Source organism: Nannobrachium achirus, assembly GCF_963921795.1.
Source record: "Nannobrachium achirus genome assembly, chromosome: 9".
Taxonomy (NCBI): domain Eukaryota; kingdom Metazoa; phylum Chordata; class Actinopteri; order Myctophiformes; family Myctophidae; genus Nannobrachium; species Nannobrachium achirus.
The window spans coordinates 48,065,232-48,079,153 of record NC_137818.1 but is presented as its reverse complement, the minus strand read 5'-3'; the positions used below and the strand labels follow the sequence as shown (position 1 = coordinate 48,079,153).

The 13,922-nt window shown below is 44.8% G+C and overlaps 1 protein-coding gene across 4 annotated transcripts in view; it reads left to right on the top strand.

The window, feature by feature from the left end:
* mtor (mechanistic target of rapamycin kinase) overlaps positions 1-13,922 on the top strand; it is a 161,059-nt gene that overhangs the window by 123,208 nt on the left and 23,929 nt on the right. For 2 of the 4 annotated variants that reach the window (XM_080733387.1, XM_080733386.1), the window contains exons 35-37: positions 1,143-1,268; positions 5,690-5,821; positions 7,825-7,940. In XM_080733387.1, coding sequence (XP_080589513.1) covers positions 1,143-1,268; positions 5,690-5,821; positions 7,825-7,940 — 374 coding nt within the window. Of the gene's footprint in view, positions 1-1,142; positions 1,269-5,689; positions 5,855-7,824; positions 7,941-13,922 lie in introns of all 4 variants that reach the window. The other 2 variants (XM_080733385.1, XM_080733384.1) reach the window with 1 other exon arrangement.

Genomic DNA, 13,922 nt, shown 5'->3' with positions numbered 1-13,922 from the left:
ACGTAAGAAAAAAAAAAGTATTTTGTCCACCACCGCCCCCCTCCCCCATCCTCTCTCTCTCCCCTCAAAGTGATTTATTGGTGGCTAACCTCACACATCTGTCAGGGAGTCACCGCAGCCCTCTTCAACCCCTGCTCTCTCTCTCTCTCTGTCTGACTCTCAAACACACACACACACACACACACACACACACACGCACACACTCACACACACACACGTTCACTGTTGCCTCAAAAGACTGGAATTATGCCATGGCACGTGAACACTGTGCCATCGTTTAACGCGCACATTGTCGTGTTTCACACGTGAGTGGGTTTTTTACGCACGTGTGCGAGCGAGAGAGAAAAGCAGCCTTGTTAACCGTGTTGGTCCCCTAGGGCCTACGTTGGACATGTTTGGCCCTGACCCCCACTGGACATCTTTGGCCCGGACCCCCTCACACAAAGAGACACACACACACACACACACACACACACACACACACACACACACACACACACACACACATCCCCTCACGTGTGTGACCCACTGGTGGTGTTGTTATTCAATAGAGGTCCTCCTCCATCAACTCTGAAAGTGTACAAAATGGTTCTATTGTCGAATTAAAAGCTGCGAAGTCTGTTACCTAGATGTGCTCCTACCAGGGATTCAAACCCAGGTCTTTCTCTTGAGAGACCAAGTCTCTCAAATGCCCATCCAAGAGGCAATTCCCACTCAGCCATTGGAGATACTGCACTTATGAACTTCAGGCAGTACTACTTGTCAACTAGCAGGTGTCCTGATGAATTAGAGTTCTCAAATTCTGCCCGAACCCGACCCGACATTTAGGGTAGGGTAAGGCCTAAAATGTATGCTAATTAGTCGGGCCGGATAGGGCCTCGGGCTCAATGAAAAAAGAAAACATATATTTTTATTTTTTTATTACTAAATTCTTTCCGAACCCGACCATACCCATAGGGCCTAAAATGTATGCTAACTAGCCCAGTTAGGGCCCAGATAGGGCTGGGCCTTAATTTTCAGGCCTGTTGAGAACTCTAGTCTGAATGTCTCAATGGAAGAGTAGAAGGATTTCTCTAAGACTACAGGGGTTTATGTAATTAAAATAAGTACTGTGTGTGTGCGTGTGTGTCTTTGCTCTGTAGGGTTGCCAGCGCATCGTGGAGGACTGGCAGAGGATTCTGATGGTGCGCTCCCTGGTCATCAACCCCCATGAGGACATGAGGACCTGGCTCAAGTACGCCAGTCTCTGTGGAAAGAGTGGACGCCTGGTCAGTGCACACACATTAACCCATTTAGGCCTAGGATTATTGACTACTTTAACCATTGAAAAATAGCAGATATACATGCGAGCTTGTAGATCTGCTATTTTTGAAAAATCATGATTTTTCGTTGCAAGTCTTTGAATATATCTATTTAAAAGCGAACATTTGTAAATCAAATATTTGCTTCTGGGGGGGTCCCTGGAATATCTTATTTTGAGATGGGGGTCCGTGGCTAAATTCCTGTAATCTTGGGGGTCCTTGACATGAAAAAGTTTGAGAACAGCTGATTTAGAGGAAGGATTTAGAAGTCGGGTCAAAGATCGGGTCAAAGATATTCATAGACTTGCACACATTTTCACGATTTTTCAAAAGAGTGCCGCGCTGTGAGCTTGTATATCTGCTATTTTTCTAAGGTTAAAGCATACAATAATGGTTAAAGTGGTTAAAATCTAACGCGACTCGGGCGCGTTCCAGGTATTTGAGAGTTAAACATGCCCCACCCCCTTCCCCTCAAATTAACCTTTTTTGGGACCGTGTTTCTACATCATGATTATTTGCAAATAAAAAAAAAAAGCTCTTTTCACCCTTGACAACGTAAGATTATCTTTCTGTGGGTTGTACTAAATCGTCGTATTTCATTTTTGTTGCTGTAATTTTGCCCTTCAAAACATAACAATACTAATTTAAAGATTTTAATTCGCCGTTGAAGTCTCGGAGCGCCAACGTCTCCGAGACATCAATATAGATGCTATTATATGACAACACCCCTCTGTTTTCCTGCAAAATGGTTTGGTCTGTGTTGGAACAACTACCGCTTGTATCACATGATTTACCACTTAAAGGTGGGGGAGAACTTCAGTATGAATATACATACATGAAAAGTTATAATAAACCCTTCAGTATATACTTACAGTAGTTTACCGTAATCCCTATTTTGGGATGAATGTTTCTTTTCTTGTTTTTATTTTTTATTTTATTTTATTTTTTTGGTACTTTCACAATAGGGGGCCACCGTCAGGAACTTTGGGGGGTCCTCTATTGCTTAATCCCTGCGTTAAGCAGTTGAGTATGAGAGACCCAACTGGAATAGCCCCAAAACATACAAACACCGCTTGTCTTTCACATCAGATTTGAATCGTTTGGCTAATATGTGATTCATGCTCAATGGCTTGAATGTATGATTAGAATTGTACGCATAATGTTTTGGCTAAGGCAAAGTGTTTCCTTTTTTTTAAAGGATAACCATTCTGTGTGACATTTTAAACCCTGAACTAAATGTACTCATAGTGCTGTAATTCAGGGTTGAATCGTGTTAGACTACTTTGAAACATGATTTAATGGGGACGCATTATAGTTATTAAAGCTCTGAGGCTTCTGTGCCAGCCCCAGACCGAGCATACATTTCATTTCATGCATTGTTCAGATGCGGTCAAAGATGATTAACTCTCACTTGTCAAACAAAAGCGAGAAAAAGGGGAAATTAGTCCTTGCCCAGGGGCTGGGCACAGCAGTGAACCCTAGCCGTGAAACTTAACTTAATTTCAGGCGGTTTGTTGAACTTTCAATGATGAAAGCAGCACAGGCCGTCCCAATCATGCTGTTTGGAAACCGTATCCTTTATGTGCCCAGTAAAAGTGCCACAATAATTCCTCTGCAACCCTGCTGTTTTTCTAACTGATTGTACGAGATTGCAGACAGGCCTTTTTGCATGCTTACACTCGAGTGAGTGCGTGTGCGCGCACACACATATTGGCGATCACCCCAGTCACATCCGGCATGATGTCAGTGAGAAAAGAGCTGCGATTGGCCCACCGGAGCCCTCGGCTGCTGGGGGAACGTGATGAGACTGGAAGGAAGGCACGGTTGGATGAATGACTGCTCTGTTTGATAAGACACCACCCTTCCACTCTGGAGGTCTGTGGCCTGGCTTTACCTGCTGCCCCGCATCACGTTGGGAGCCTGGAGATAATCTAGTTTTGGTCAGGTTTTTGACAACAGGGCTTAAGCTTAAACAGGGCCTAAACAAAAATACAAAATAAGACAGGTTTCATATCCACCCATATTACTATGGTTTATGTATGACATTAATTTGAAATGACTTAAAGAAAGCTAAGGATGTTTTATTTCGTTTTGTAGTAGTTTCTTTTAGTTTTTTTTTTTCTCTTTTTTTTGTTTTGTTGTAAAGCTTAGTTTTACATTTTTCTACAGTACCTTTCTTTTTATGGTAGTTAACTATAATAACCTTGACACACACACATTAGGATGGGTTTGTTTGACGATCCTTTCAGTTATGCAGCTTTTCTTGAACCATTTAACGGGTAACTTAACGATTTAGAACCTACAGTCCCATTGTTCTGCAGTGAGGAGATTGTACTGTAGTGTGGGGGGAAATACCCTACAGTATGTCTTCATATGTGTGAAATACCAAAGTCAGATGACATCAAACACATTGTTATGTCATTGTACAGAAGGCATAAGCATAGGGTATTTTATGATGTGATGTCTGTGATCTACAAGGCTGTCTGTCTGTTTGTCTGTCTGTCTGTGTGTCTGTCTGTCTGTGTGTGCCTGGAGCTAATCCTGCAATCTGCTGGACCGCTTAGTGCCACATTTCTGTGCACTCTCCCAGTGGGCCAAATAAGTGTCTGCAGTAATGTCTTTTCGCATAAAACATTTTGAAATATTTGACATACATTTTATAATGGAAGTCAATGGGGCTCTGAGCGCAGTGAAACCTGGCCCGCATGTGTAGTCACACGTCATGGATATGTGACAGACAACTGACGTTGTCTGTCACATTATCTGAAGTCTGACTCACAGTGTGAGATCCACTTTGGAGCCACATCGTTCCCATGTGGATCCCTAGATCCCATTAGATTTCTTTCCCCCTTTATGATTATTTATACCAGTGTTTCTCAACCGTTTGTCTGCATGGGCACACTTTTCATGTCCCAAGAATCCATGGGCACACCAACATACTACGGGGGTGTAAATGTCATCACTGTCGGGAAGAAACCTTGTATCTCCAAGTTTCAAATGTGTACGTTTCATCACTAAGTAACACCCTGCTTCATACAAGGCTGTCACACAACAGTAGTGAAAACAGCAGATCTACAAGCACACAATGCCTCGCACCGCGAGGCGTTGTGTGCTTGTAGATCAGCTGTTTTCACTAGTTTAAATCATTTTTAAAATGATAAATACAATACTGGCTTTCAATCAGTTTCAAGGGGCACACTTGACCCTTCTCAGGGGCACACCAAAGGTCCCCAGGCACAGTGGTTGAGAAACACTGATTTATACCGCATTACTGTATGAACAAAATTAGTCTGCCATGGCCAGACTAATATCACAGTGTAGATATTAGTCTGGAATCTCTGTGTGGATTTCCATTTCCAAGAGGCTGATGAAAGAATGCCTCTGGTGATGAAGCCTCCCCATATTTACATACTGGCCCTGGTTGGTGCCTCACTACTTCGGAGGGAGTGAAATCCAATCACAACTGAGCGGTGCCAGACCAAATCTGCAGAAGACCAAAAAAAAAAGAAAAGAAAAAAAAGACAGATTTGTCTGGTTTTCAGGCCAGAACAAAATCTGCTACTGTACATCAGTGGTTCTCAACCTGTGAGCCGGGACCCCCAGGGGGGTCCCCAAATTATTTTAGGGGGGTCCCCAAATGATTTACTTGATGTTAAACATTGTTTTCTCTTTCAACAGTAAACAAACCCAACATAAAGTTTAAGCGTACATAGGGCATTTGCACATTTCTAAAGTGACAATTTAAAAAATAAAAAAAATAAAATAAAAAACATTTTTGGACCCCAAAAACTTTAGTAGGCATGATAGCAATCGCAAAATTGCATGTTTAACCCCCATAGCAACCCCATCTTTCAAACATGGCAGCCATCTTTGTTTACATTTTAGGAAAACATAATGGCTCCTATCTCATGAATGCCTGAACGGATTTCCATTCGGATTTTTTTGTTTGAAAGCTGTGAGCAATGTGCAGACACGTGGTGCATTATCTAGGCATGGGTGTGCATGATCCGTGCACTATGAATTACATGGAAGTCTATGGAGACAGAGGCAGGGGAGAGTACGAAGGTATTGTTAAATGGCGGGGAATGTGTTAAGGAGTTTAATACCACTAAAATGACAAATTAAACATTGGCCAAATTGTCAAATGTTAGAGGCAGAAATTGTGAAAATAGACGATCTGTAGATAAATAAATAGAAATAAATAGATCGGCTATTTTCACAATAGAACCGTGTTGTACAAAATGTAATGCCTCAACTCTTAGTGCTTGTCAGGGTGGGAGTTCAAATATGATTATTTTGGGGGTCCCGGCTTGAAAAGGTTGAGAACTACAGTTGTACGTTTCCCTCTCATCTTTCTGACGGTCTTGTCTCTGTGTTCTTCTCTGCAGGCGCTGGCCCACAAAACCCTGGTGCTCCTGCTGGGAGTGGACCCGTCCAAGCAGCTGGACCACCCCTTGCCCACCGTGCACCCCCACGTCACCTATGCCTACATGAAGTACATGTGGAAGAGTGCTCGCACGGTAGGAGCAGACCGAGACCGCCCCGTCCCCATGGTTCGTATTGAACTTACTCTCGGGGAAGGGGAGGGGGGAGCTTGACCCTTGACGTGCTTTACCAAGTTAGGCACAGACCGTCTCGCCATCTCAGGGGGTGTCGCACAGCTTTTTTTTCCCACCCTGCTGTCAACTCTTGCGCTATTGTTCTGATAAAACGTGCACAAAAAAACACAGATGGGGCAGGTAGTTTTAGGTGTAAATTGTCAAACATCGCCAAGGCCTCTACATGTACATGTTGTACACCGGTGTTGTACAGCGGAAATAGGCAATCTACAAGCGGCACACTGTGAGCTTGTAGATGGGCTATTTCTGTCATATGATGGTGTCGGTGGTTAAAGAGTGTTTTATTGGTCGATAACGTTTGAAAATTGCCTGCGATGGGAGACGAGTAGGAGAGGGGGCTGTCGAACGCAGGAAAGGAAAAAGAAAACGAATAACGTCACTCCTGTCTCGTGGCGGCGACCGCACGCCGCCATGTCAGCAGGGGTCCGATCCGCCTCGCTCCTCCCCCTTTTCCCTGACCCCGCAGACGCTTAGCCCCCCCCGCCCCCCCAGACACACGCACACACATCCAGTGGCACTCTCCTGCAGACGTCAAGTAGCCAGGGCTGTGGCTCACAGAGAGAGCAGGAGCTCATTAGGGAAGTGTCTGACAGAGACTTAGGTAAGTGTGAGCGTGAGTGCGGTATGTCTGCTGCTGCTGCTGCTGGAGACCAGCTGTACCGCTCACCAAGTAGGAATGTGTCACACACACACACACACACGCACACACACACACACGCACACGCACACACACACGCACGCGCGCACACACACACACACACACACACACACACACACACACACACACACACACACAGTGAGCCAGAAGAGGTCCCATCCCCTTCTTTGCTTAAGTGTTTTGGAACAGCAGGGCGCCTCCGTTCTCAAGCCCTGGCACATGAAAGGTCACTCGTCATACTTGCCACTGCGGGGGTTTTTGTTACACTAGAAACGGCGCCGCGCCGTACTGTAGCTCCTCTGTGCTCTTGATGTACGTCGGTCCCCGCTGTTAAGGTTACGCACAAACAACAAGAGATCATGTGCCTCTGCTTTTCTTTCTTATTTTTAAGGACGAGTTGGAGTAACTGAAGCCGCTCAAATTCTTGAGCAGTTGGCTTCTTTGGTGGTTTATTTCCACCAAGAAAGTGTCACGCTATCAGTCATGCCTGTGCTCACAGGATAGCATGAACTCCAGCTGTCAAACCTGACCAGTTGTTTTGGATCGAGCTGAACCGCCGCTTCATTCCCGTCGTCTGTCATTCAGATTAGAAAGTCCCTTATTTCAGTGTTTCTCAACCTTTTTTCTGCATGGGCACACTTTTCATGTCCCAAGAATCCATGGGCACACCAACATAATACGGGGGTGTAAATATCGTCACTATCGGGAAGAAACCTTGTATCTCCAAGTTTCAAATGTGTACGTTTGTTCGCAAAGTAAAGCCCTGCTTCATCATACAAGGCTGTCGCACAACAGTAGTGAAAACAGCAGATCTACAATCACACAACGCCTCGCGGTGCGAGGCGTTGTGTGATTGTAGATCATTTTTAAAATGATAAATACAATACTGGCTTTCAAGCAGATTCAAGGGGCACACTTGACCCTTCTCAGGGGCACACCAAAGGTCCCCAGGCACAGTGGTTGAGAAACACATGATTTATTTTATAAATGTTTGAATATCTTATAAGGGCAGGAGGGGTGGTGCTTAACCACATACAGTAAGCACTACCGTATACGGCATACTTAACAGTAATCTTACAACACAAATAGCAGATCCACAAACCCTCAGCGCGGCACGGCTCATTGTGAGCCTGTACTGTAGATCTGCCATTTGCTCTCTCTTGTAAGATTTTGTAAGAATGTCTCGACCAGTTGGGTAATGTGTTCTTCACCCAGGGTTTTGACCTTCTGTCTTCCTCCCGTGCAGATCGACGCCTTCCAGCACATGCAGCACTTTGTCCAGGGGATGCAGCAGCAGGCGCAGCACGCCATCGCAGCCGAGGACCAGCAGCACAAACAGGAGCTCCACAAACTCATGGCCAGGTCAGCCCCCTGCTTCCCCACCGCCAGCCGGCCGCGCCGCGCTGCGCTGCTTCCAGTTCAGCGTTCAACCCCATACACAAGACCCTTCGAATGAAACCGAAAAGGCGGGGGAAAAAGACGTAACATTTGGGTTTTGATCACATCACCTTGTTCAGTTCTTTCTAGATGGATACAACGATAAGCTCAGTCGCACCTTTCTAGTTTTGTTTGGCGCTTGTTCGAGCGTAAGAAGTTAAACTCTCATGAACCCTAGCGTCCCTATTCTGGGGTGAACATTTCTTTTAAAAATAGCCAATCTAAAAACTCACAACGTGTTGAGATGCATTTTTAGCAGATATTTGGTGTAGAGGGACAACATGAGCAAACCTAGGTATAGACTATAGAGACCAGGGGTACTCCGTTCAACGAAGCATGTAGCGTTTAAGTGATTACGGTGAATTAAAACTCAACTAAAGCGCGGTCAGTCACGTTCTCCAGGACCAGCGAGGCCAGCGGGTCATAGGGAGTGCAGGGGTCGTTGACTTAATTATCATGCTTTTAAGGTCCATACACACGCTCTGATAGGACTGTGAAAATGCAACATGACAAGTTGATGCAGGGAAAAAGTAGCCTCATTCTCTGCCCTCCAATTATAAACAAGAAGGGTCACACACAGAGCGTTCGGTGCGGAGCATTCAGCTGCTTTTCCATGACCACAGCCCTTTATATCCCTTCTTCTTTTTCCAAAGCTCGTCATGTTCTCGTTCTCTCTCTCACTCTCTCTCTCTCTCACTTTGCCAAGTCGGCGCAATCGCCCGCGTTGTATCCAAGGTTCTTATCGCCAACCAAACATGGCACCGTGCCCACAGGTAACACAAACCAGGTGCTGCTCTGGTATGTAATTTGAATGTCTGCACCTGCACTCTCAGGCCTGCCATGGGTGATGTTTCTTTCAAACGGGGCACCTCCTGGCACAGAGCTGGCACCTTCCCCTCTGTCATCGCCCATATTAGGAATACACGATGCAGCACAAGACAGCTGTCAAAACAAAACGTTAAAACATCTCAGTCATTTGGACAAGTGCCCGAGATGCAAATGAGCATACTTTAATACTTTTAGAGCTCATAAGCAACGGGATGAACATCTTTTAGGCATGGCATTGTGTTCTGTGTGTGTGTGTGTGTGTGTGTGTGTGTGTGTGTGTGTGTGTGTGTGTGTGTGTGTGTGTGTGTGTGTGTGTGTGTGTGTGTGTGTGTGTGTGTGTGTGTGTGTGTGTGTGTGTGTGTGTGTTAGGAATGGGACGATAAGCGATATTATCGTTTATCGCAATAAAAAACACTTGCTATAATCGTATCGTGGAGATTTAATATATCGTGATATCGTCCTCCGTCATGCACTGGGATCAATTCACCTTTTATTTGCCGAGCTGCATATCCGGTACCACATAAACCCTCTACAACTGGTGAAAGTTACTTATAATATACGTACTTGATACAGTCTTTTTTTTCCCACTCTCTATCAAATGTTTTCGCAAAAAAATAGACGATCTATAAGCTCACGTTTGCGACGTGTTGTGAGCTTGTAGATCTGCTATTTTTTGGCAAATGTTCCGCCCCAGGATAATGGATTTTGATTATCGCGACAATATTGTAAATCGCGATTTCTTTTGTCACAATAATCGTGACATGACATTTTCATATCGTCCCATCCCTAGTGTGTGTGTGTGTGTGTGTGTGTGTGGGGGGGGGGGAATTATAAAATGGAAAGTTTTTCTATTTTGCAGACGTTTTCGCTAAAGGACATCAAAGCGAGTGGAAGTTGTTTGCCCGCTCTGCGGGCTCATAAAGATATTTACTGTGGTGTCCCCAAAGCTCTCCCCGCCGAGGTCACCATTCAAATCACCTCCAGTCTGGGAGATAATTGAAAAAACTCCAATCACCCCGGGCCGTTCTGAAAGACATTAACTGTTGCCACAGCTGGACCCAAGCCTGTCATCATACTGTAGTCGATCACTCAGTGGCCAAGCAGCTGACAATAAACACAATGATGCAAGGCTGCCTTTGTTTAGTCTCCGTGATTGTAGACAAATGTTGTCCCGTATTCCTAATAATATGCCCCATCATACGATGTCGGCACTAAGGCATGTCATGATCATGAAAGTTTAGTTGACAATTAATTGTCCTAAAAGTATGATTGTGGTTAATGATTTAATTGTGTTTTTGGCATTGAATATTGGTTTTGCCTTTTAGGCTGTGTTTTTTGCACAGGGTGGATATGACAAATAACTTGTAATAATAATGGTAATAATACAAAGCCTATTACTGAAATATACAAAGAAATTACCGACAATGACCGGTACCAATAATCAAAATATTTTGCATCGCAACACGTCGTGAGCTTTATTTTTTGCTATTTTTGAAAAGATTTGAACATTACAATTTTATGTAATTCTTTTAATTGTTGCCCGAAATGCCATAAAATAGGGATACCAGGTTGAAAGTGGTTAAAAGACTGTGGACAAACGCCTTGGAAATAAGATGGAAAATACCATGGCATTTCCATTAATTTAATCTAGCCGTTTTTATATGGACGAATGGAAATTTTCCTCTCAATTATGGAAACATTATTGCGATTAACTCAAATAATTGCGACCGGGTGATTATGTAATAATTGTGACAGGCTAAGTTGTCACGCTCCTCCGAAAATGGCCGGTCTACAAGCTGACAACATGTCACATCCGTGATGTGTTGTGAATATCACCAGATGTCCTTCAAAAGCATCTGGTGATGTGATTAAACCCATGTAGACCGGGCACGCATTATTATTTTATGCTTTAACTATTGAAAAATAGCAGATATACAAGCTCACAGCGCGGCACCGAGTGCCGCGCTTCAAGCTTGTAAATCTGCTATTTTTGAAAAATTGTGAACATTTGAATTTTGACCCGATTCTATAAGTGTCTTTTGAATCCTTCTAAGGTTTTTTTGAAAACCCTATGTTTCTATGTCAGTGGTGCTCAAACCTTTCACGTGAAGGACCCCCAAAATGATATGTATTTGGCCACGAAACCCCATCTCAAAATATTTAGTTCCAGGGACTTTCACGACTTTTTCAGAAATAGCAGATCTACAAGCTTGCAGCGCGGCACTCGGTGCCGCGCTGTGAGCCTGTAGATCTGCTATTTTTCAATAGTTAAAGCATTCAATAATTCTAGGCCCTAAATGGATTAACGGAGCATAAATGTAAGCGTCAGACGGCAAATCACACAGTACATAAATCAGGCACGCACGCACACACACACACACACACACACACACACACACACACACACACACACACACACACACAAACAAAGACATGCCGTATAGGCCATCATGCCTTCTAAATCATATGGGACAAGAAGCAAGTTTGACGTCAGCATTTGAAGTATTTCTGTTAACGGGGGACACTGGCTGAGGAATGCATGTTTAGGGACACACACACACACACACACATACCTGTATAATCTTAGTCAGAAGAACCAGACGTGCTGACACACTTTCTGGAACACAGCGCACACCTGGTTCACACTCTCTCTCTGTCTCTCTCTCACAAACACACACACTTGCACGCAATCACACACACACACACACATGCATGCAGCACGCACGCAGGCACGTGCACACACACACACACACACACAATCTTTATTTGCACATAGAGAAATTCAACACTTTCCTCTATGTTCAGGTTGCCGTCCCCTGTAGTGTACATACCAACATATCGTCGTTGTCGGGCAGAAACCTTGTATCTCCAAGTTTCAAATGTGTACGTTCTTTCGCAAAGTAAAGCCCTGCTTCATCGTACAAGGCCGTCGCACAAAAGTAGTGAAAACAGCAGATCTACAAGCACACAACGCCTCGCACCGCGAGGCGTTGTGTGCTTGAAGATTGGCTGTTTTCACTAGTTTAAATCATTTTTTAAATGATAAATGCAAAACGAACGGACATACAGGGTTTTCACCCGACAACGACGATATAGGACTACTGCCCCCCCCCCCCCCACACACCACCACCACACAGGCCTAATGACCCCCCCCCCCACCCCCCCATCCCCTGTACACACACACATACGTACCCCCCCCCCACCCCCCTCTCCCAAACATTCATCACCATTCATCAGCGCCTACTGTACAACACTCACATGGCAAAGAAAAAAACACCACTCTGCAGAAAACTTACGTAATCCATAACAGCGAGGGGGACGACGATTTATTGGCGGCGCGACCCGAAAATGGGCGCTGCTGCAGACCGCAGCTGATGAATGGCGGCGCTCGCCAAGCTCCTCGGGTCCAGCGTGTTCTTTCTTATACACCGCGACCGGGGCCTGTCTCTCCTCTCCGCCCCAGACAAACGTGGCTTGTTGGAGTGTTTGACTTAACCCATTTAGGCCTAGAATTATTGAATGCTTTAACCAGTGAAAAATAGCAGATATACAAGCTCACAGCGCGGCACCGAGTGCCGCGCTGCGAGCTTGTAGATCTGCTATTTTTGAAAAAGTCGTGAAAATGTGTGCAAATCTTTTAATATATGTATTTTCAAAGCGAACGTTTGTGACTCAAATTTTGCTTCTGGGTGGTCCCTGGAACTAAATATTTTGAGATGGGGGTCCGTGGCCAAATAAATATCATTTTGGGGGTCCTTCACATGAAAAGGTTTGAGAAACACTGACATAGTAGTCTCTCAAGAACAGACTAACTGAGCTCCAGTTAAGTGAAAAGGACCTTTTCTTTGACGATGGCTGGCCAGATTGCTGACATAGAAACATAGGTTTTTTCCAAAAATCTTAGAAGGATTCAAAAGACACTTATAGAATCGGGTCAAAAATTCTAATTTTCACGATTTTTCAAAAATAGCAGATCTACAAGCTCGCAGCGCGGCACTCGGTGCCGCGCTGTGAGCTTGTATATCTGCTATTTTTCAATAGTTAAAGCATAAAATATTGCGTCATAATGTGTTCAGGCCTAAATGGGTTAAGTGCCGGTGTCGTTTAGCGTGATGGATGGAGCTAAGAACCTCCACCACCACCTCCACCCCACCTCGCGCTGCCTGCATGACCCCCGGATCCCAGCCTGATGGAACCGGGAGGAGGCGGGTGGGTGGGGGTGCGGGGGCGTGTGGCAGTGAGGATAATTAAATGACCCTGTACGGTGCGCGATCCCGAAACCTTTTCAGTAGCTGAACGCACTGTTGCCTTTGGTAATCATGTCTTTAATAAATGTCCTATGACCTATGTGATATCCCCGTCTCCTATCATCATCCTCCTCCTCTCTCTCTCTTAATGGACTGCCCTGCAGTGCAGTGGAGCCTGAGTTATACTGTACTTGCACGCGGGTGGTCTCGCAGCAAAGATAGCTCACTGATGTGACCTTGTAGATCTGCTATTTTTGGTGCGTGGCGCCTCCACGCAAACCAAGTATAAATCCAGGGTTATAGTGTCACTGCTAACTCTCCCCTCCGTCAATGCCATGCCAGCAGAAGTGTGGTTTTAATGCTGCATTTGTATTGCTTGTGGAACCCCTCACAGGGTGTCTTATGACAAACCACAGAATTATTGACATTTTACTAAAGAGACACCACTCTTGGCCTTTGGCCTGAAAAAGCATTTTGATATTCATATCACTGTGTGTGTGGATGGATCTTTGTGAGGGATAATTTTTCCTCCTTAGCGTTTGCACTGTTAACATGTGTGGTTTGATAAATATTAATGTAGCCCAGCTAATTAATCAAACTAAATGCACTTGCCGCGAGCGATAATTGTTTGATTTATTTGGGAACACTAATAGCGAAATGTTTTTTGTTTTATTTTTTACGGCGTGACGCCAAACTAGCCAGCCGTCTAGAAAAGGGGACGGTCTTTATGTCCCCACGAAAGTAGACCAATCACAGCGCAGCTCACACTCACACTGCCACGTGCCTACTGTATTTACAGTGAACCACACAGCTCAGCTACACAAAGCTCATG